At 36.2% G+C, this 23,561-nt stretch overlaps 1 protein-coding gene across 1 annotated transcript in view; it reads right to left on the reverse strand.

Moving 5' to 3' along the window:
• Nucleotides 1-23,561, reverse strand: part of LOC138711651 (tyrosine-protein phosphatase non-receptor type 13-like) — a 279,320-nt gene that overhangs the window by 41,874 nt on the left and 213,885 nt on the right. The window contains exon 4 of the mRNA XM_069842783.1: nt 17,680-17,888. Coding sequence (XP_069698884.1) covers nt 17,680-17,888 — 209 coding nt within the window. The remainder of the gene's footprint in view (nt 1-17,679; nt 17,889-23,561) is intronic.

Below are 23,561 nucleotides of genomic sequence, written 5' to 3' on the forward strand. Positions count from 1 at the left end.
GGGAAATCACGTGACAGTTAATTACTTAACGAGGCCCTTTTATTTAAGTTATTTTAAACAGTTGTATAATATTGCGTAGACGTCTAATTACTAACAGAAATTAATGTTCTCAGAAAAGATCTAGGACAGCCTAACCACTAGCTGGCGAATAAAAGCTGGTGGGGGGGGGGGGGCCGGGATACGACGTAGGCAAATGGACGACAGTACCTGTGCGAAAATGATTCAATATTTAAAGCTCTTTCGTCACTGGAAAACGCGAACATATTTTTGGAACGTACTGTTTACTATAACTGTAAGCTTATATGCGGTCTTGGATCTGTGTGCAAGACGATTGAACTTCATTAGTAGAAGGGGTGGGAGTGAATTATATTCAAAAACTCAGATACAATAAAAATTGAAGTAAAAATAAAGTGATGTCCCTGTATATAACATTCCGTAAATCAGCTTAGTATTACGCTAACAATTACAATCCTTAAAACTGAATATAAATTACTGTCTATCAGTCGACTCCTTACTAGATTTGTTAAGTTTCACGAAAGAAAAAACTGTGCAAAACGTGCTGCCGAACATCGATATTATTTCTGGAAGAAATTTTTATTTTGTTGCTGAGTGATGAACTGTATTAAATTAGTACTCCCCTATGACGTCTGCCATAAGACTGCAGGTAGGAAAGGGATAGCAGGAGAGGTAAGGTTTGAACGCGTGCTGTTGCTGGAACGAAATTGGAGCATAGCATGTAATAGAACGGGATGATATCGCTGATGTACAGTCTGTTTGTTGAAAGGATATCTCTAAAAGATGGGCAATGTATTTGAATCAATTTGTCCGAGATGTAACAGGGCAGGTGAAACTACTTTCCATGTATTGTGTAGTGTGAAAAACCCGCACACCTACGAGACCAGTATTTTGGTGTGAATACGTTAAGTTTGATCCAGTACTAGAATGCCGTCTCAGAAAGTCGACCGACACATTTTCAAGCGAGTTTTATCGCGCCTATAATTTCTGAACTAGACGACATAATATCCCAATGAAGTAACCGGCGATCGACAGACGAAGGATCAATGTATCGAACGTGACCTTGAGTTGGAGCGGATGACGTCATTTAGCGGTACGCGCGAGGAGAGAAGTTGAGGTACGAATTCGCGGGTCGCGCGTCAGCCGAAAGTATAATTCGAGAATTCGAAGCGATAGAACGTTGGCAGTGATGTCAAATGATTCGTAATGAAATCGACTACAATCTCAATTGAGCAACAGTCAGCAATAGACAAGTTAAATTGGACAAATTCGCAAGTTATGGTGAGTGAAGAGAAAAAATTCACAATGTCGAGACAATGACGATAGAACACGAGGGTTAATATAGCAACCGACATGTTTACTCTGAATGTATACAAGATGACTACTTCCAGGAGCCTCAGCATAGCAAAGATATACCGGGTTTTCAGGGTATCTGGAAAGAAGAGATTTGACTGACACTGCTGACGTTTATCTTAACAGCAATTCTATCACCGACGTATTCACGCATGAAACTTGCGGCTGTCTCCAATACAGCCTACCCCGAATTTTTTTTTTTCCAATACTGAATGAACTAAAACTTCCTTAAAGGGCACGCTATCTTCTTAAAAGGGCCAGAACTAATAGAGGGCTAAGGTTAGTGAATACTCAAAATATCCTGGGATCATTAATGAACCTCCCTTTCTTTACCAATCCAATACGTTGACAGTCCAACAACCAAAATTCTACGACGGTTTCGTGTTTTGTCATAACCTAGATGGAAGAATCAGTTTAAGCTATACGAGGCTGAACATTTGTTCCACTCGACATCTCCAAAGCGGGTAACTTTGTTTAAATCCTGTAGATACACATACCTCAAAATAAATAGTATATAATTATTAATTACAACCCTCCATTTGTTTCAAGTTACAACAGAACAGCTGTCCATATACTGTCTAATCACTCGAAATTAGGTTGAGTTTGCAAACACTTTACTTATTAACAAGTGGAAATCATTTGAGCGAAAAGACACAAAACATAGGGAAATGTCTTTCTTACAAATAACACACATCCTTTCGCTTCATTAAGCCTTTCAGACATTGTTTTTTATTATTTATTTAATTTAATTTATTTAACTAGCTAGCTAGCTAGCGAGTACAAAATTAAATTTATAGAACAAAAATGTGTCTAGCCACTACCGTAAGAGCCAGGCTCGTGTACGGTGTGATCTTAGCCAATAATATAACATAAAATTTACAAGAATAGTTTACTAAATACAGTAAGTAACTTAATTCAAACCAATAAATAACACACAAGAGTAAAAAAAGAAGAGAAAAAGAGAGAAAAAAACGCATTTAATATAAATTGACAACCAGACAGAAGCCAGTCAATAAAAACATGAATATAGTCGACAGAAATGAAAGTTAAAAGAAATACATTTGTTAATATTATATATCATGAATAATTTTATGAATTTCTTTTTTAAAAACTTCAATTTTAAAATATTTCAAATTTGGAAAATAGTTTGTAATTTTATTATAAAGTAATTTTATTAAGTTATTTATTATTGAGACTAGGCTTTAACAAATTTACAGAATAATAACTTGAAAAATATTTAAAATAGGACTGTGAGGTTTTTACTGGAATATTGTTTACTCTGTGGCTACTACCACAAATAATTTTTCGACCTACTTGTGAGACACTCTGTATAACGATGCAACAATTCTAAAATAAGATAGCCTGACGGCTCTTAAAGATGAGTTCTATTGTGTTTTTGGTAATAAGTAAAGACAAATGATTTATTTTACTAAAATTATAATATTTAACCTGTATTATTCCGTGATGAAAATATGACTAGGTACTGAACAAAATAAAATCCGACCAATTGAACAGTGTGATCCCAAAACTCACTCAATCCATTTGGCCATTTTTATTATTTATACATATATATATATATATATATATATATATATATATATATATGATTTTTTTTAGATCTCTATCATTATATTTTAAGCTTCTTTTCTTTCAAAACAACACCAATTCTTGTCTAAAAGTTTGTGTTATTGTGTAGGCCTATGTCACTTGAAAATTCGCTCAGTCCATAGGCCAGTGGATGAAAAATTAGCCAGTCCTTTCATAAAAATGGATTATTTAGGAGAAATCGCTGTACAGACGATATACGGCACGTAAAATAACTCTATCCTTAATAGAGGGCTCCAGACATATTTTGCCAGCCATTCCTCGTCCACGTTGAATTTCGAAGTGTAGTTGAAAGCGTCATTGAACGAAATACTGTACTGCAACGTACTATCCAAGCTAAAACTCTTCAAAAATAGTCCTCTATTCCTTCCTCCGACTTATAACTTGTGAACTTGTAAATTACTTCCCTTCACTTTCGTGGAATAGACCCCTGATGGGACGCATTGCATATCGTCACGCTCGATTAGAAATTATTGGTTATTCGTGCAGATTGTATGGTAATAAGACCATAAATTAAAACAACGCACACATACGGCCTCCTGTACTGAGACAAGGTAACAGGCAAAGAGAGCCAATAAATATTGCAACACCGAAAGCGACACGGCGATCAAGGGGACATGCTGATGTCATGGCTAAAAATACACAAGGTGAAGATGTAAGAGAGTTGGACGCGGTTTGCCACCCTCGATATATACGCGACAAGATTATTTATAAATCACGTACACATCAACACCTCTCCGCTTTCTTGCAACTGTCACGTAGCTTAACGACACTGGGAAGGATTCTACATGTCTTTTTCATGTTATCATATAAGAAATACAAATTAACTACCTCCAATACGTTTTCAGCTAGGATCACGAAAATTTTACCACAATTTATTTATTTATTTTGCTAATAATTGTAGCATAAATATAATATAAGCAGAAAAACTTCAGCTCGCCTCTGAAAGAGTAGAACTCGAGCGCAGGGGCGGATTCCTGAATTGAAATTAAGAAGTGTATAATAAAATTTGTCTTATGTCTACTACGCAATAAGAATATATACATTTAAATTTACAATTTTTCAATTTTTATAAAATACATACCTAACTTTTTAAATTTAAGACTAGAACTATTATAATTGACAAGATTAAGAAAAATGTCATAAGGAAGCGAAATAGGGAGAGTCAAGGATGTCCTTTATTACCCACTCTGTTCAACATCTACTTGGAGGATTTAGTGAAGAATTGTTTTCAGAACATGGGAGGAGCGATAGTAGGGGGAAAAATAATAAAGTGAATAAGTTCTGCTGATGATATGCATTGTTAACTGAAGAGAAGATGATACTAAGGGATATGCTACTGGAGCTAAATTACAGCTGTGAGCAGTATGGAACGAAGATAAATGAAGAGTTCACTGCAAGAATGATGGATGTCATTTGGAATACATTTTTCAGGAGAAGCAATTGAAAGTTTAAAATGCTTAGCGCTCAAAGCTTAACTGTGATTTTCCGATCATTACTGGACAATGACTATCAGTGTTAATGCCATATAACTCTCTATGTAGATTCTATATGTCTTAAGCTATGCATTGACAGTCTTGGTTCATTTTCGACAAGAAAGTGACATCCATCATTCTTGCAGTGGACTCTTCAAATGTCAACAAGACGAAAACCATGGTCATACTTACAACTTACTTACAAATGGTTTTAAAGAACTCGCAGGTTCATTGCCGCCCTCACATAAGACCACCATCGGTTCCTATCCTGTGCAAGATTAATCCAGTCTCTATCATCATATCTCACCTCCCTCAAATCCATTTTAATATTATCCTCCCATCTACGACTCGGCAACCATGGTCATAAGAAGAAAAATAAAGACGGTAAACTTGCGAATTCTAAACGAGGCAGTAGAGCAAGTGGACAGCTTCAAACACTTGGAATGTACTGTAAGCAGTAACACGAGCTGCTGCCAAGAAGTCAAAAAGAGAATAGCAATGGAAAAGGAAGTTTTTAATAAAAAAGGAGCATCTTCTGCGGACCTCTGGAGAAAGAACTAAGGAAGAGACTAGTGAAGTGCTTTGTATGGAGTGAAGCATTGTATGGGGCAGAAACATGGACATTACGACGAAATAAAGAGAAGCGACTAGAAGCGTTTGAAATATGGATATGGAGAAGGATGAAGCGTGTGAAATGAACAGACAGAATAAGAAACGAACCTGTGTTGGAAAGAGTGGGAGAAGAAAGAATTATGCTGAAACTGATCAAGAAGAGGAAAAGGAATTGGTTGGGTCACTAGTTGAGAAGAAACTGCTTTCTGAAGGATGCACTAGAAGTAATGGTGAACGGGAGAATAGTTCGGGGCAGGAGAAGATATCAGATGATAGACGACATTAAGGTACATAGATTATATGCGGAGATTAAGAAGAAGGCAAAGACTGGAGAATGCTGGGTTTGTAGTGAAAGACCTGACCTTGGGCAAAACACTATGAACGAATGAATGAATCCAGTAGCATTTTCTTTTTATGTATAAAGTTAAAAATGTAGCGTAATTATCATAGCTCTGATTGCTAATTAATTAATTAATTAATTAATTAATTATATACAAATCGTAGTAGAACACATATCGATCCACATTTGTACACTTTTATAAAAAAAAAACCGACAATCACAAGTCGTTCAAATTTGTATTCTGTTTTTTTAAACCTTACTGGTCATTGGAGGCCAGAAATTTTGTAAGCTATTCATTTCATATCATTTTTAAAAATAAAAATTTATGTGATCTGATTTGATGTATTTTTACATATAATTTGTTTAAGTGAATAATTAAATTTGACTAAAAATTCTGAACATCCCATTAACTCCTTCGCACAATGCATACACATCACAAAACATTCAGCATACTATGTAAAATAGTTTCTGAGAAAAGTGTACTTCAAATTGAAGAATCACAAGAAAAATCATGAGAATAGGTGTGGCGGCCAGGATGCCACTTTTAAAATCTCATTTTGAAGCATCTAAATGTTCACAATCAAGGAAAAAGTAATACATACTTGTTAAGCAAGAGTTTCTGAATTTTTTAAAAGGAAAAAAATGAAGATTACATCGTTTGGTCCTAATCATTCCCTAGTCGTGGAACACATTCAAGCTTTCAAAAAATTAACTTCCACTTTTACTTCTAGATTATGGAGCTTTGAAAACTTCTGCCAAACGACAATTTGAAATCTGTAGCTTAATGGAACACAACTTTAACACCTCTCAGAATGAAAAGGTCTTGATGTGACAACACAGCAACTGTTGTAAACCTGCCAATCTTAATAGTTTTGAGAATGATATTTGTGATAGTAGCGAACACTTGTTCCTTTCCGAGTAGCATTACCTCATAAATAAATAAATGTACGTATGTATGTATGTATGTATGTATGTATGTATGTACGTATGTACGTATGTACGTATGTACGTATGTATGTATGTATGTATGTATGTATGTATGTGTTCTTACCGTTATCTTCCATTAGTCTTTTTCTTTTGAAAAAATGCGTGATCTTGGAATTAGTGACAGACCTCCTCATAAAAGCGGCATAATATTAATAATACTTCGATAGATAAATAAAAAACCAAATCCTTGCACTATAAAACAAGTTAATTAAATTATAACTCGTATAAAAAAACTTAAATTACGGTTTATTTAACGACGCTCGCAACTGCAGAGGTTTTAGCATCGTCGCCGGTGTGCCGGAATTTTGTCGCACAGGAGTTCTTTTACATGCCAGTAAATCTACTGACATGAGCCTGTCGCATTTAAACACACTTAAATGTCATCGACCTGGGCCGAGATCGAACCCGCAGCCTCGAGCACAGAAGGCCAGCGCTATACCGACTACGCTATCCTGTAACTGGTATATCTGTCTATAATAGTTCAGGAGGGTAAAACATTCTATTTATCCCTCCGATATTTTATGGAGTAAATCTTACGCCCACTGTTGTTGCGCCACTGTTCACAACTTCGGCTTTGTCCACCACAAATACAACTCCGCCATCGTCGGGATTTGAAATCAGGTCTGCGTTTCTCGTAAGCCAGCAGTCCGGCAACTGGACTATCAAGAGGCTATTGTAAATGTAACCTTAATGTTGTTTATTCATTAACGTAACCTAGGAGCACAAAATTTAGAATTCAGTCAGGTGAAGCAAAAAATGAAAGAACGTAAGCAGGTTTATGAAATTGTACACCGCAAAGGAGTTCTTTTGAGAACCCAGACCCGTATGAAAGCAAGTTTACATGTGTAATCCACAAGCGGAGAGCCATGTGAGACCAGCGCGCCTTTGTTCTCGAGTTAACGACGCTGGAAAAGTTGGCAAAGCACGTGTCTGAGATTACGTTACATGTTCTTCTCTACCCCCTGGGTCGGCGTCCAGATGCCTCTCCTGGGAATCCCCGTGTTCCCAGCCTCTTTTGTAAACCGAGCTCATTAAGCCAATCCTCTTCACACAATCAACACGAGACTGCATCTCGGTTTATTTTTCTTCGAGTCTTAATGGCTTCGCAGGCGGTTAAAAGTAGGTCTACTGACCACCAATGTAGTCCGCACTTATTTCTTTCTTATTATTTGCCAACAGAACAAGAGTGAACTAACGTATTTCTAATGGGCCTACTAAAATTTCATGCTTAATAATTCATCTACCAGTAGCTACTAAGGCTGTTTAGAAAGGCCATGACATTTTAAATACACACCCTCGCACGTGCAGGCTTAGCTCTACTGATCTTATCTCAGCAGCGTGCAAAAAAGTCAAATACTTTGGTATTTGCTAACGTCTTGACAAAGGCATCGTTAAGATGCGCGTTACCATGCGCAAACACGTTATTGATTCCGCGCAGAATTAACAGATGGCACCACTGGGATTTAAACATGAATCGCGTATGTACGAAAACGCGGATAACGAAACCGCGTATCACGGGATCTTATATATACATAATATAATTTAATGCTATACGATTCATGACTGAAATCGGATTTTAATATTTCCAAACAGTGAATGTGCTACTAATATTCTCTCTATAGTTCTTGATTTGTTTTCAGTTAAATATATATTTGCTGTGTGAAGTTTCTACGATACTGGAATTTTAAACATGAATTGCGTATTCTTGCTTCCACGTACAACAGATGGAACCACTGGGATGTAAATATGAATCGCGTATTATTGCCTCCGTGTGGAACTAACAGATGACACTACTGGAATTGAAACATGAATCGTGTATTATTGCCTCCGCGTGGAACTAACAGATGACACCACTGGGATTTAAACATGAATCGCGTATTATTGCCTCCGTGTGGAACTAACAGATGACACCACTGGAATTTAAACATGAATCGCGTATTATTGCCTCCGCGTGGAACTAACAGATGACACCACTGGGATTTAAACACGAATCGCGTATTATTGCCTCCGCGTGGAACTAACAGATGACATCACTGGAATTTAAACATGAATCGCGTATTATTGCCTCCGTGTGGAACTAACAGATGACACCACTGGGATTTAAACATGAATCGCGTATAATTGCCTCCGCGTGGAACTAACAGATGACACCACTGGGATTTAAACACGAATCGCGTATTATTGCCTCCGTGTGGTACTAACAGATGACACCACTGGGATTTAAACACGAATCGCGTATTATTGCCTCCGTGTGGTACTAACAGATGACACCACTGGAATTTAAACACGAATCGCGTATTATTGCCTCCGTGTGGAACTAACAGATGACACCACTGGGATTTAAACATGAATCGAGTATTATTGCCTCCGCGTGGAACTAACACATGACACCACTGGAATTTAAACATGAATCGCGTATTATTGCCTCCGTGTGGAACTAACAGATGACACCACTGGGATTTAAACATGAATCGCGTATAATTGCCTCCGCGTGGAACTAACAGATGACACCACTGGAATTTAAACATGAATCGCGTATTATTGCCTCCGTGTGGAACTAACAGATGACACCACTGGGATTTAAACACGAATCGCGAATTATTGCCTCCGTGTGGAACTAACAAATGACACCACTGGAATTTAAACACGAATCACATATTATTGCCTCCGTGTGGAACTAACAGATGACACCACTGGGATTTAAACATGAATCGCGTATAATTGCCTCCGCGTGGAACTAACAGATGACACATGGAATCAATTTAACCCAGTGTACTTCTTGTACTATTAATATTAATATAAATAGAAAATAGTTTAGTAAGTTTCAATAATTTTGCATATTTGTTCCAAAAAAAAAAATTAATCGAAAATTATATACAGTAACTCAATTTCATCACAATTTTAGTCGCTCTTCGAGATAAAAGTTACAAATATACAAAATACATACACATGCAAAAATTGCTCTTTTAATAATGTAGGATGAATTTTCTTAATATAGTCATCTTACTTATTTCCTTAGAATTTCGAAAGCTCTAACATGAACCATTCCTAGTAGCCCAAGGCTGTGAATCCGATGTGGTAATTTAATCTCATTTTATGGCGAATAAAATTTCATCATTACAATTTCAACTTTACTCAAGGCGAGACTTAAAAATGAAGATGAGTCGTTACAGGTGAAATCTCCCCAAAACTTTCTCACAGTTTTATAATCCTATACGTCAGTCTACAATCCAGCAGGGGTGCACCTTTCACATCAATTCAAAAATGTTAGCAGACATCACATACCGCCAATCTTACGTCATCTATAAATACTATTAAAGGACAAATATTTTAATTCATCAATTAATGTACTATACGCAGAGAGTATGCACAGAGAAACTCTATGTCCTTGAGTAGTATCGCGAAATTAAAGCCATTCTCTTGAGGTTGTACAAAACCAGTTGTGATATTAATAAGAGCACAAGAGCACGTGAAAACCTTGTTTCCGTTAATGCACGACTATTTTTATTATTTAATGTCATATTGACGTACTGGAGACGTATAACATCCGAATCGAGCAAACTTCTCGTAACTTTCACAGACTTCTTGTATAAATTTTACAACGTACGTTCACCTGCAAACTGTACTCTTTTCAAGGAGTTTACACGACTTAACGAGCATGCGCGGTACAAAATTTGTCTGTTGCTCGCCGCTTATGGCTCGTCAAGAGCACAAAGCGTTACGTGCACATTGAATCTATCCCGCAGATGTCAGGTGCGTCGATGAGTTCTCGAGGTAGGAAACAGTCTGTATTTTAGTCTGTAGGGGCCGAATTCATAGACATTCTTAGCGCGGGCTTACAGTGGATGATCAGCGAACTAAGGTTTTTCGTATTCATAAACCAGTGTTAGCGATATGCTATCATATGAATCCTGTACAAGTAATCAGTCGATAGCCGGAGCTAGTTTAGCACGCTCATAGCGTGGGCTAGCGAAATGTCTATGAATAGCACCATTAATGTCAGAATTTCTCACTGTTGGAGCTTTTACTTTATATAGGTGAGTATACAATGCTGCTACAGGAGTGTAGTTTGTGGATTACTATACTTCGGAGTACATTCATTATTAGTCCTTCAAGACAAACGTGGTGAGCAAACTAAAATAAAATAATTGGGGTTTCATTAGTTATTATTATTATTATTATTATTATTATTATTATTATTATAACCCATCACCGTAAAAACTGCTTGTTACGAAACCACAAAATAATCCTCGGTATTAGACTGATTCTCTGGCACGACCACAGCAAAAAGGGAAGCCGAGACGTAGATTGTAGAATAATATTAAAATGGATTTGAGGGATGTGGGATATGATGATAGAGACTGGATTAATCTTGCACAGGATAGGCACCGATGGCGGGATTATGTGAGAGCGGCAATGAACCTCCGGGTTCCTTAAAAGCCATAAATATTATTATTATTATTATTATCATTATTATTATTATTATTATTATTATTATTATTATTATTATTATTATTATTGCTGCTCTTTTTTCGATAGTGAGAAGTTAGAATCATTACAATTTATATTAAACCTATTAATTTTGACTAGTGATTTCAAGTTCTCTTCGGTTTTGGAACATAAAATTGTGAACACATGCAATATTTTATCACGAACCGCCACTGCGCAAAACTACACCGACGCCTCAGATCTTGTTTTAGTATAGTTAAAGGCGGTTCAATGCTTGGCAGAACCTGTGAAAGCTAATAAATAATGTGGAATTCAAAAACTAGTAATTTATAACACAAAATTCATTGCTGATCCAGAGCCTTTCTCGGGCGTAGGTTCAACACCCGCTTGGGCTGATTATGAGGTTGGTTTTCCCGAGGTTTTCCCCAAAGATAAGGTAGGAAGTTTCGCTGTCAATAACTCGCCGTTTTCTAAAGAGAGATAATGACTTTTTTATGGTGGAAAACAGTAAATTTTCAAATTATTTTGTTTTAAAATACACTTTGATATGTGAAAATATGATTTAATGTGTATTTACGCCCTTGTCAGCATCTACGACGCTATTTTCAAGTTATGGTGCACAGCGTTTTCGAGGGGAATGGATGATTATATGGTTGAGAACCAGAAAATTAAAAATTTGCTTTGAAATAATCTTTGATGTGTGAAAAATACAATGGCACACAAACTTTTATACCTTGTTAACTGCCGTGGGGCTATTTTTAAAGCTCTGCTACACAGAGTTTCTAAATGACACTCAACTTTGATTGCAATTTCCCGTAACTTAAAGTTTTTGCTTTATTCTTTTGCAAAACGTTATAGCCTATATCTTCGTAACTATTAATGCTACGTGCATGATATTTGGTACACACATTCTTTAGGCCATTAGGAAACTTTTCTTTGTGATTAAAATTTGTTATTTTGTTGCACTTAAAAATGACTTCATATATCTATAATAGTACTTCTAAAACCTATTCTTAAAATGTAAATGTTCATTGGAAAATTATGGAAGACAGTATCAAAATTGTGCTCCAGATACAAAAAAAACGTACTTTTAAGAGTAAAATTCCATAGAAATTGTGAATTTGTCTTAAAAATGGCTGAGATATATCCATTTTAGTGAATTACCACTGTCTAGTATATACAGTCACGAAGCTTGAGTTTTGAGGGTGCTAGGAACAATAGACTGTGCGGGTACTACTTCGCATTGTCTGTAATGAGGCGATAGTAGCGATTCTAGTGGTTAGCAACTATCTATGGATGCATATTTATTACATATTGAGCTTCGTGACTGTATATACTAGGTTGTGGAATTACTGTATCTTGATAGTCTTTTTAAACAATTTAGATCCCAAAACTGTTTTCTTCTAACACTAATCTTGAATTAAAGTTGCAGAAATGATATTTCTACATACAATAAAATAAAAAATGTGTATTAATTGGGAAAAAATGAAGAAATACCATCTTTTCGCCTTAAGCTATGCGTAATTTGACTTTTGTAAACAACGCTAACTTTTATCCGAAACAAAATTATCAGAACCTGAGATCTGAAAAGCGAGTCATCACCTTGGAAATCAAGCAGAGAAAAAAGCTGCCTACATGAAATACACGAAGTTAGTGCCAACTTGGATAATAAGCAATCAAAAGAGTGGCATTAAATCCCAGCTCCAACTCGGTTTATGGAGTGGAACGACCTTGCCTGGCAGATTGCAGTTGTTGGATAGGCGGGTCTTAGTCGCAATTTCACAAACCTGCAAAATTGCGTTGCACAAAAATATAACAACAAAGACTGAAGTGAAGACACCGAGTTAGCAATTCCCTCCTGCTATAACTTTTTACGAGTGTTTCATTAACTGAACAGCAGCAAACTTAAAAGTGCGTCCAATTCAAAACTTTTCCCTGCACGGCAGTAATTTTCCCCCAGCTTACCGATAACCTGCAGCATCCCGGCCGACGCCGCCGCCGCCGTGGCGTGGGGTAATAACGTTAAACCCCTGCTCCTTCCCAGTCTCACACTCGGCCCCGTGTTACTGGGGCGAGGACATCGTGTTGTTGCTTCCTTCAATAACGACATGACATTTGAGCTCGTGTCTCTAGTCGAGCGAAAGTGATTGTCTCCCATCCACCTCGTTAAGTGCTTCAGATTTTATCTGCTTCATAAAGGCTTATAACGGAAATTCATGACTCATACGTAAGGTACCGGTACTACAATAATTTACACTGTAGTTTTTATCATCATCTTCAACATCACCACCATGACCATTACTCTGACGTAGTGTATAACACCCCGCCATTAGGACAGTTCAGGATAACAGAAAGAGTTTGGAATTGAACGAGTTACATCAGCTTCTTGTCTATATGCGGATGACGTGAATATGTTAGGAGAAAATCCACAAACGATTAGGGAAAACATGAAAATTTTATCTGAAGCAAGTAAAGCGATAGGTTTGGAAGTAAATCCCGAAAAGACAAAGTATATGATTATGTCTTGTGACCAGAATAATGTAAGAAATGCAAATATAAAAATAGGAGATTTATCCTTTGAAGAGGTGGAAAAATTCAAATACCTTGGAGTATCAGTAACAAATATAAATTACATTCGGGAGGAAATTAAACGCAGAATAAATATGGAAAATGCCTGTTCCTATTCGGTTGAGAAGCTTTTGTCATCTAGTCTGCTGTCAAAAAACCTGAAATTTAGAATTTTCAAAACAATTATATTACCGATTGTTCTGTATGGGTGTGAAATTTGGACTCTCACTTTGAGAGAGGAACAGAGATTAAGGGTGTTTGAGAATAAGGTTCTTAGGAAAATATTTGGGGTTAAGAGGGATGAAGTTACAGGAGAATGGAGAAAGTTACACAACGCAGAACTGCACGCATTGTATTCTGCATCTAACAGAATTAGGAACATTAAATCTAGACGTTTGAGATGGGCAGTGCATGTAGCACGTAAGGGCGAATCCAGAAATACATACAGAGTGTTAGTTGGGAGGCCGGAGGGAATAAGACCTTTTGGGAGGCCGAGACGTAGATGGGAGGATAATATTCAAATGGATTTGAGAGAGGTGGGATATGATGGTAGGGACTGGTTTAATCTTGCACAGGATAGAGACCGATGGTGGTAATTAACGTCCGGGTTCCTTAAAACCACTTGTAAGTAAGTAAGTATGTAAGTAAGTAATGTAGAATACCCGTCTATTGTAATGGCTTCTAATGTCGATCTTCACTTATATTTTATTTTTTTGAGATTTACAGATAAATATTCTGCAATGGAGAGGGAAAGGAACTGACCATCATACCCCATTATCTACTGGCTTAATTTCCTCATAAGATGTGCCTTATTGGTATTACTTGTACGGTTCACACCTGTCTTTGGACAGCAGACTAAACAACATTCTGCAAATTCCCATTTCTGGTCATAAATGAAAGCTTTAATTTTAAACTACGATAAGATATCCTATTATTTTGGACGTAAATAATTATTTTTAACCTTAGAAATGTATAACAATAAGCATACAACATCTATAAAATATCAATATCAGGCTGCTGCTGTTTAAAATCCGAAGTAATGATCAGATGAAAAATGTAAAGTTCCGCTAATACTATATTTTAATCGGTTATTTGAGAAACCACACAAGTCCATTTTTAGCCAGAATGAGTTTATTATGCTTCTGACATTAATACATATGTTTTCACGTCTGTAGGAGAAAGTAGACAAGTCCGCATTATGTTAACCCTCTTAGTGCCGACCCCCTTTGCGTAGAGCCTAGTACTCGTATTATGTGAAAAATGCCAAGTAAATGTAACACAAGTGAGCCGCTCCGCTGAACCATATCACGATTAGATCGTGACCGGCACTTCTAGCAAAATTATAAAATCGTGATTGGCACTCAAAGGTTTAAGTGAAGATGTAATGACAGTATTTCCCCAGAGAAGATGAAATCAAAGATTTTAAGAAGATACATTTTTCTGCTCTAGTCATAATAGAGATGGTGCACTTAAGGAGCTGTAGTGTGGAACATTTATAAGATATCAGTGTTGTTTTGGAATTTTTCTTTTCATTTTGTAATATACAGGACGAAATACATTATGTACTAAATTTGTACTTTTATAGTTTTTGTTCTCATTAATTTACATACAAAATAAATATAACCTACTACGATTTTTACTAAAATTATTTCGTGTATCTGAGAAACAGTGCATGTCCACGAACTTCTGGGCACCCCGGCGCTCTCAAATATAATTAAATAGAAATATTGGAATTAGTATGAAAAATTAACCGTAAAAAGATAAGAACGTACATCCAACATTTATAAGTTACAGAGAGTTTTTTGGGTAGTTATTTTTTCGAAACTTGTAGCTAAGTTATATTAATTCTATCTTTAGATATACACATGTGTACTTTATATAGATATTATATATTAAATTGACCACATATATTATAATCAAATAATCAAAATGAAAAACAAACTAGTATCATTGTTGAAATTTAGAGGTATCAACATAAAACTCAATTTGAATCTGAGTTGATGATGCTGAAAGTTGTACAATAAAATACTTTATTGAGGCTTCTGTTGTGTATATATTTTTGTTGGTTGATATTGATTGAAGAGAAGCAACAATCAATTTGTAATCGTACTAGAAATATAATTTTATTTATGTTAAAAAATGTCCACATTGTAATAATTTAGGGTGACCAGACGTCCTCTTTTGTCCGGACATGTCCTCCCTTTTAGGTCTTTGTCCAGGGTCCGGGCGAATTTAAAAAAAAAATCAAGAAATGTCCTCCTTTTTATGTCTCATATTTTGAAATTACCTGATTTGGCGCCTTTTTCAAGTAATTTTCCTGTAGGTGGCAGCAGCATCGACAGAATATACTCTTTGCCAACGATCATAACTCTCTTTGCATACAAAGTAATATTAAATTCACATTTTGTGCGGTCTTTTTATGTATTTTGATAATAATACTGTATAGTTACTTTGGCTTTCATATGTAGTTAACTGTAAAATCATTTTATATTATTAAGTTTTATCATAAGTATACTGTAATAAAATAGATATTGACATAATTTTAAGATTTAATATAGGCCTAAGCCTAAATCTAAAAAGGGTAGATATTTTCTGTCCTCTTTAATAATTATACTTCCCTTGACTTTCCCTATGTAGCTAACTGTAGACTAAAAGCATTATTATTAAGTTTTAATATAATTATTTTTGTAATATTAATATACTTTTAAGCATGGTATAAGCCTAAATCTGTACTGTAAATATTTTGTAAGAAAATAGATATTGACGTAATTTATAGTACAATATAAGCCTAGTCCTAAATCTAAGTACAAATTTTCTGTTCTATTTTTTCAAACAATGTTCTCTTTTCACTCAGTGTGAATCTGGTCAGCCTATAATAATTAAGCGTGTGAAAATCCTTTTATATAACCGAAACTCTTTTGGAAATAATTAATACATCTGAAATGGAGAGACTTGACACGTAACAAATGTCAACCACATATTTATAAATTGCAACTAAGAACTTTAATCACATCTCATTTATAAGAAAAATTCCTGGATACCAACTAACTTGAATTAACTCCTATATAGGTTTTGATGAAACGTCTATGTTGGAGGTACAACTGAGAAAAACTGCAACGTTTTGACACGAAAAGTTTACTCTGGTGTGCAGAGTGGCAGACAAATTACGATGTCTATAACCACTCAGATTTCGTCAAAGGCCTGAAAGAACAGCACAAAAAAGTCGTTTACAGTGTGAGGAACAAATTACGTGTGTAGTCCACACCTGTGGAGTAACGGTCAGCGCGTCTGGCCGCGAAACCAGGTGGCCCGGGTTCGAATCCCGGTCGGGGCAAGTTATCTGGTTGAGGTTTTTTCAGGGGTTTTCCCTCAACCCAATACGAGCAAATGCTGGGTAACTTTCGGTGTTGGACCTCGGACTCATTTCACCGGCATTGTCACCTTCATATCATTCAGACGCTAAATAACCTAGATGTTGATACAGCGTTGTAAAAATAACCCAACGATGTGTGTAACCACTCAATTTTCGTCAAAATTCCTCAAAGAACAGTATAGAGAAACAGTGTTCAGACTGAAGAACAAACTAGGATGCGTGTAACTACTCGAAGGGTCTCAACAATGTCCGACAGGAGAGCATGAGGGAGCTGTACTGGGTGTTCATTTCAAAGTGTGTCATGACGTCACTGTTGATGAGTCAGCGATTTGAAGCGAGTTTCAGCTTTTGTGTCAGAGAAGTTGCCTATTAATGAAGGCGTTCAATCTGAACTTGAGAACGTGTACGGTATAACTTGAACGTCGTAGCAACAGATGGCGGTCTGTACTGTCTGTGTGTTACCATAACCTCTTTCGAACTGTGTTTTGCGCGGGCAAGTCGTACGCAGGGTATTTGTTATCATTAGTTGCGTACGGCAACATTCCACAACGCAAATCAAATGCTCCGTGTCCATGTTGACCGTCGAAGTTAATGTCAACTAATACGTAAGTAATCGTCTTAACCCTCTCCACATATCCCGACAGTAAGAAAAAAGTCACCTCAGTACATGTTTCGAAACAATTCACATTCCTGCCACTACCGGCGTTATCGTACTTATCGGTAAGTACTCCTCTGAATGAATGCCGTACTTAGTAGGCAACTTCTCTGGCACATAGGTAATACACCTCTGCGGAAGTGTAGGAAGATTGAATTCTCTAGGCTCATCGACTAGCCACATGACGGCATAGAGCGAGTCATGACACACTTGGAACTGAACACTCAGTATAGTACAGGTTACTCACGTAGTTGGTGAGGCCGACGAGAGGCACGCCGTTGGCGGCGAGCAGGATGTCTCCCTGGCTGAGCTGACCGCTCTGCCAAGCGGGCTGGTGTGGGAACAGGCGCTTGATGCGGATCAGCCCGGGCCACTGCTCGCCGGAGTCCACGCCACCCGTCACGCTGAGGCCCAGGCCGCGGCTGCCCTTCAGCAGGCACACCTCGAACGTGGCTTCTGGAATACGAGGAAGGGCACGTCTCAATGAGCGCTTCAGGAGTTATTTAACCTCCTGCTTACTAGGAGTGGCAATGGCAGCCTACATACATACATACATACATACATACATACATACATACATACATACATACATACATACCAAAGACGAAAAATGGTGCAGTGACAAAATCGTTTTTCCCCAGTGTAAAAGAGAGGTTACGCGTTAACATTCCACTAAATGAAAAGGTCACAACTTTTCTAACTGGACATGGAAAAACCGGTGCTTACTTATACAGATTCAAGCTGAGGGACAACCCGTCGTGTGCGTGTGGAGCAGAGGAACAGATCGTCGACCACCTCCTTTTCGAGTGCCCGAAATTGGACAAAGAAAGACTAGCGTTCCAGCGGGAAATGTTAAGGAAAACTGGCAAGTGGACTTTCACAAAGCTTAAAATAATGCAAGAACATGCGCATACATTCATAAACTATGTCAATGTTATAAATTTAGACGAGTAAACGTAGGATAATTTAATCTATGATAGATAAGCGTAGGCAATAGATATAATGAAAGATCCAAATTTTCACAACAGAATAACAGACCTACATACGCCTAGAGAGTGACAGAAACGAGACATAATGTGTTATATTGTAAACATACAGGTAGCAAGGTATGTAGTATTACCTTTATTGTAATGGGACATGCCGTTCAACTAATATAAAAAAATACATACATACACATGCATACATACATACATACATACATACATACATACATACATACATACATACATACATACATACACGTATACACAGAGTGATTCAGTATGAATAGTGAATATTCTAAGAGGTGATAATATGGATTATTCTGAGTAAAATGTTCATATATAAACATGTGTATAATTTTTAATGGATGTGGAGATACAGCTGTTTGAATGTTTACGCATAACAAGCAAGGATATCAAATCTTCGACATGACCCTTATAAAGATATAGTCCGAGTCTTCTTCCTTCACCACAAGAGTGAAACCTAATCATTTTCCCCTATTACTATTGTACACATTGTTGACTTACTTTTAAAACCTCGTAATTATTGAGGCTATAGATTTGAGGAAATTTCACAAAGAGCAAAATAACTTATTCTTTTTATACTCCGACTAACTAGGCTATTGTTATGTATTTGTTATAGTACATAAAATACAGAAAAAATTGCATACTTAGAGGTGTTATAAGCAGACGCATTTAAAAAATATAGGCCTACACAGATTTCGATATTTCGGAAAAATTTGAGTTCGGGTTTTAGAAGTAAGCCGACGATATGCTAGTGGATTATAATGATGTCATATTGTCTGATTCAATTTTCTTTTGCCAACTTTGTTTCAAATATCGTTACTGACACGTACCTTAACTGGAAGTTACTTTCTAACTGTTATGTTGACAGTATAGTTTGCCTTTGAAGAAGCTGCCAATGTTCATGAAACGAAAGTTACTAGCAAGAGTTATTTGAAATTTGAACGTAATTAATAATTACTAATATTAATGAATAACACAGTAATAGGCTAATTGAGGGGCTCACAACCAGAGTGGACCAAGTCCATCAGTTGTCAGTTTGTGGATTAATACAATTTCGGAAGAAGAAAACTTAGATTTATTCATTGCCATAACAAACCAAGTCCATAACTCATTTGTTACTCCACAGAGGGCAGCATTTCCTATGGGAGGTGAAGGTTGCTAAGCGTGAGCCAGGAACTTTAAGACGCAGTATCTCAAAATTATTCCAGAAGGACTTGGTCCACTCAGGTTGTGAACCCCTCAATTAATAAATAGCATAATAGCTGTGTTAGATTTTCGGAGTTCGTACTAATCATTTTATCTGGTCAAACAAAATACATTTTTAAGTTAGATTTCATGAATCAGTCAAGCCAATGAATTTCATGTTGCCAGAAAGAATACATTTAGTATTAGATCACTCAATCAATCATAAATAAACCAATAATATAATTAGTATTATTTTTTCAATACAGAGCATTGTGATTTTACCTGCTTTGATGATATCTGGGAACAGTTGGGGACATTGAAAAGACGGCAATATTAGCTTCTTAGGAAATAATGTTACATAAATCCCATTTTTACTCATGGACTCCCTCGTATACGGTGCAATGTTTGTCTCTTAAAGCAGTAACAGTTAAAGATCGAATGTTATGATGTCGAGCGTTTCTCAGCGTCTCATTGAAAGAATACACTCCAAAAACCGGGCCAATTATCGTGATTTCATTACCGCAACGACGGCAGTGGTTTCCGTTTTCGGACCTGTCTGGAATGGCATGCAGAAGACATGCATCCCATTCGTTATGTCGTGAAACCAAATGAATGGTAAATTTGCAAAACGATTTTAAGTCCCTAGAAGTAGTTTTGAGAAAATTAAAGAAAACTGTTTTTAGCCTCGCTGAACCATATATTGTTACAATATAATTTTTTATGTGTAAGAGATATGTAAGATAAATAGTTTTATTATAAAAATTCATGCTTTTGTATTCTTCTTCAGGTCGTAAAAAATTAATTATCTTCAGGACTTAAGTTGTTCTGCAAATTAACTTCAATCCTGCATCATAATTATTAGGTTACTGACACATAAACATGTTTAACTAAATGTATTTATACCAAAATCATAAAATAACCTTATTATAATTGTTGAACAACATTATTTTGAACAATTTGTTAATCACAAGAGCACAGACAACTCTTAGGAGTGTTATAACGAGACCACAGCTTAGTTTCATCTTTCAATTCTTTGTTGTCTGCCGTGCCGTAAAATGTATGCACGTCTTCTTCATCACGAATGCACTTAAGCATTTTACGAATATCTTGAATTTTGGTTTCTTTGATCGGGGATAAACCATGTGTTGGAAAGTGTGGAGAAAAATGATGCTGAAAATGATCAAGAAGTAGAAAGGGAATTGGTTGTGTCACTGGCTGAATAGAATTGCCTACTGAAGGAAACACTGGAAGGGATGGTAAACGTGAGATAAGTTCGGAAGGGATTACCAATGACAACAGACAAAAAACAATTTGTCAGCTGAGTGTATGATTAAAATTACATATTATGTAAGTTTCTTCCATACATGACAGAAAAAACAACTTAAGTCCAGAACTAAAGTCGTTTTACCCCTTAACCAAATATTCTGCTGCTAATAAAAACTATACAAAAGTCGTGGATTAAAGTCATTCTGCTACTAAACGATGCCCCTTGTACACAGTAACATAATCATGTTCTCAACTCAAAATCACCAAAAGTCGATTTGCAAATTCACCATTCAAATGCATGCGTGCACCGTAGCTCATAGCAAGACCCTTATGGTGAAGGTTAGTTTGTTGGCTAGCTGGAAGTGGAAGCTAGCGAAGAAGAGAAGCTTCTCAGTTCACTTTCTTCTTCCCATCACGCGCAAGTTGGTTTCACGAGATAACAAATGGCCTGTACGATAGCTATCATTTTTAAGCACTCTTCCATTTACTACAATTTAGTTTGTCGGTTTGACATATCCATTTATTTTCTAGCGTGTATTCTTTATAAGTAGGCCCTATTTTCCAGAATAAGTTTTGAACCAAATTCACAAAAACATCTCCATGGTTGAAATTATTACACAGATACACGTACGTTGCTACGGAAGCCCTATCTATATCAGTTTTGTTTCCTCATCTTGAATAAGACAATGCAGACATAAATTTGTCTATCCCTCGGTGAAACTGGGGTAACACGTAACTCGAGAATTTGTGCGAAACACGAGCGGAAGCGCCCTTTCCCTTCTCGACCCCCTCGCCTGCGCTCTTCCTGCCTTGTCACTACAAAATGTTATCTTCATTTAACAAACAACAGGGCGTAAGACGGCGTGCGAGATTATATGAATGTAATCTTGGAGGGGGTTCCTGCTATAATACGCGCAGCTTTGCATCTGCAGGTAAAGATCCGCTCTCCAGCTCAGCTTCCCTGCCCCGATCCAAACTCTCGATACATTATCTTCACTTCTATTCCCACTTGCATTGCACGGGTAATACGAGCCAAACTGCAGAAACAGAACAGATACATAAATTTGCTTCTCTTTGACACGTGTGGTGTATATATACACAGCATCTATGTGCACATCCCGTGTTAGAAAAAGGTCTGCAAACTATAATCCGCGATCCTATCGAAGATCGCATAATGAGAATCACCATGGGACTTCTTGGGTAAATATCAACAAAGTTATCTAACAGCATCAGTAGAGCAATTTATAAAATCTCTCTACTTAACGGGAGAGAATGGTACGCTATAATTTGAAATTTTTCGTAATTGATGCACATTTTTCATTTGTATGTAGAACAACATTGCTGCAGCAACTTAAATTCGAGATTAGTTTTTGAAAAAAAAAAAAAAAAAAAAAAAAACGAACTTGAGCCCAAATTAAAAAAAAACTACCAGAATTCAGTAATTCATTAAATGGATATATCCTAGCCATTTTTAAAGACAAATTCAAAATTTCTTTGACACTTTACTCCTAAAAGCACATTCTTTAAACTACTTAGAGCATAATTTTATTTTGATATTGGCTTTCAAAATTTTAAGAACAAGTGATTACATTTTAAGAATCAATTTCAGAGGTATTTTAATAGAATTATGGAGAGATATTTGTCAAATGTAACAAAATAACAAATGTCTGTTCCAGAGAAAAGTTTCGTAATGACTAGAGCCCGGATGTTTGGCAAAATACCTTTTTTACTGAGTGGAAGTAAATCAAAGTGATAGGTCCAATTTTTATTTTGGCTATTTTGCCTTTTTAAGGTAATTCTTACTAATAAATGTCTTTTTTTGTCATTTTTAAGTAATATTTCTTGTTTATTTAGAATTTTCTAATTAATTGTAATGTAATGTGTATGAAATGTAAATATTTGAAACAATGACTAACTTTACTAACAATAGTACTTTAGTTCGGTGCTTAATCTGCTAATATAATCGTGCTTTAATACTATTGATGTAATATGGATAATGATCGATAATCCATAGTTACAAATATAAAATTGTCATGTCTTCACGATACCAACAATCAGCTTTATAATTTTAAATAGTAAGGCTCGTTCTCATAGAGTTGTCACGTAGCATTTCCAATTGTTTGCTTTCATATTTTCAAATCTTACTGTTACAATTTTGTGCTACTCGTGTTTATTATTGTAGGAAAAAGAAATTTGAAAGAGGAACAGTCAGTTATTGTCGGGTGACAGAAGGTATAAGATCGGTTAGCTAGAATGCCTCAATTCAGTAAACCATTGAAAAGTAAACTTCATGCTTACGTCAGTGAATTTGATGCCCATGTGTTTTCAACCGATGGAACAGTTCTGTTATGTAAGGTTTGTGAAAAGACAGTTAATCACGAAAAAAAGTATTTTATAAGTCAACATGTTTCACCTACGAAGTAAATATGAGTTATGTTGATATAATTTCAATTTATTGCTAAATATATTATGCCTTTTTAAAATTTATAATGCTTTTTTCAAAGGTTATTGTACCTTTTTTTTACGTTTTATTGCCTTTTTTGCCTGCCTATTTTAACTTTTATAAATGCCTAAACATCCGGGCTCTAGTAAGGACCTAAACGATGTGTGTTCTAAATATCATACATGTAGCATTAATACTTCTGAAGATATATAACTTTTTGTATGGAAT

This window comes from Periplaneta americana, chromosome 13, assembly GCF_040183065.1.
Source record: "Periplaneta americana isolate PAMFEO1 chromosome 13, P.americana_PAMFEO1_priV1, whole genome shotgun sequence".
NCBI classification, from domain to species: Eukaryota; Metazoa; Arthropoda; class Insecta; order Blattodea; family Blattidae; genus Periplaneta; species Periplaneta americana.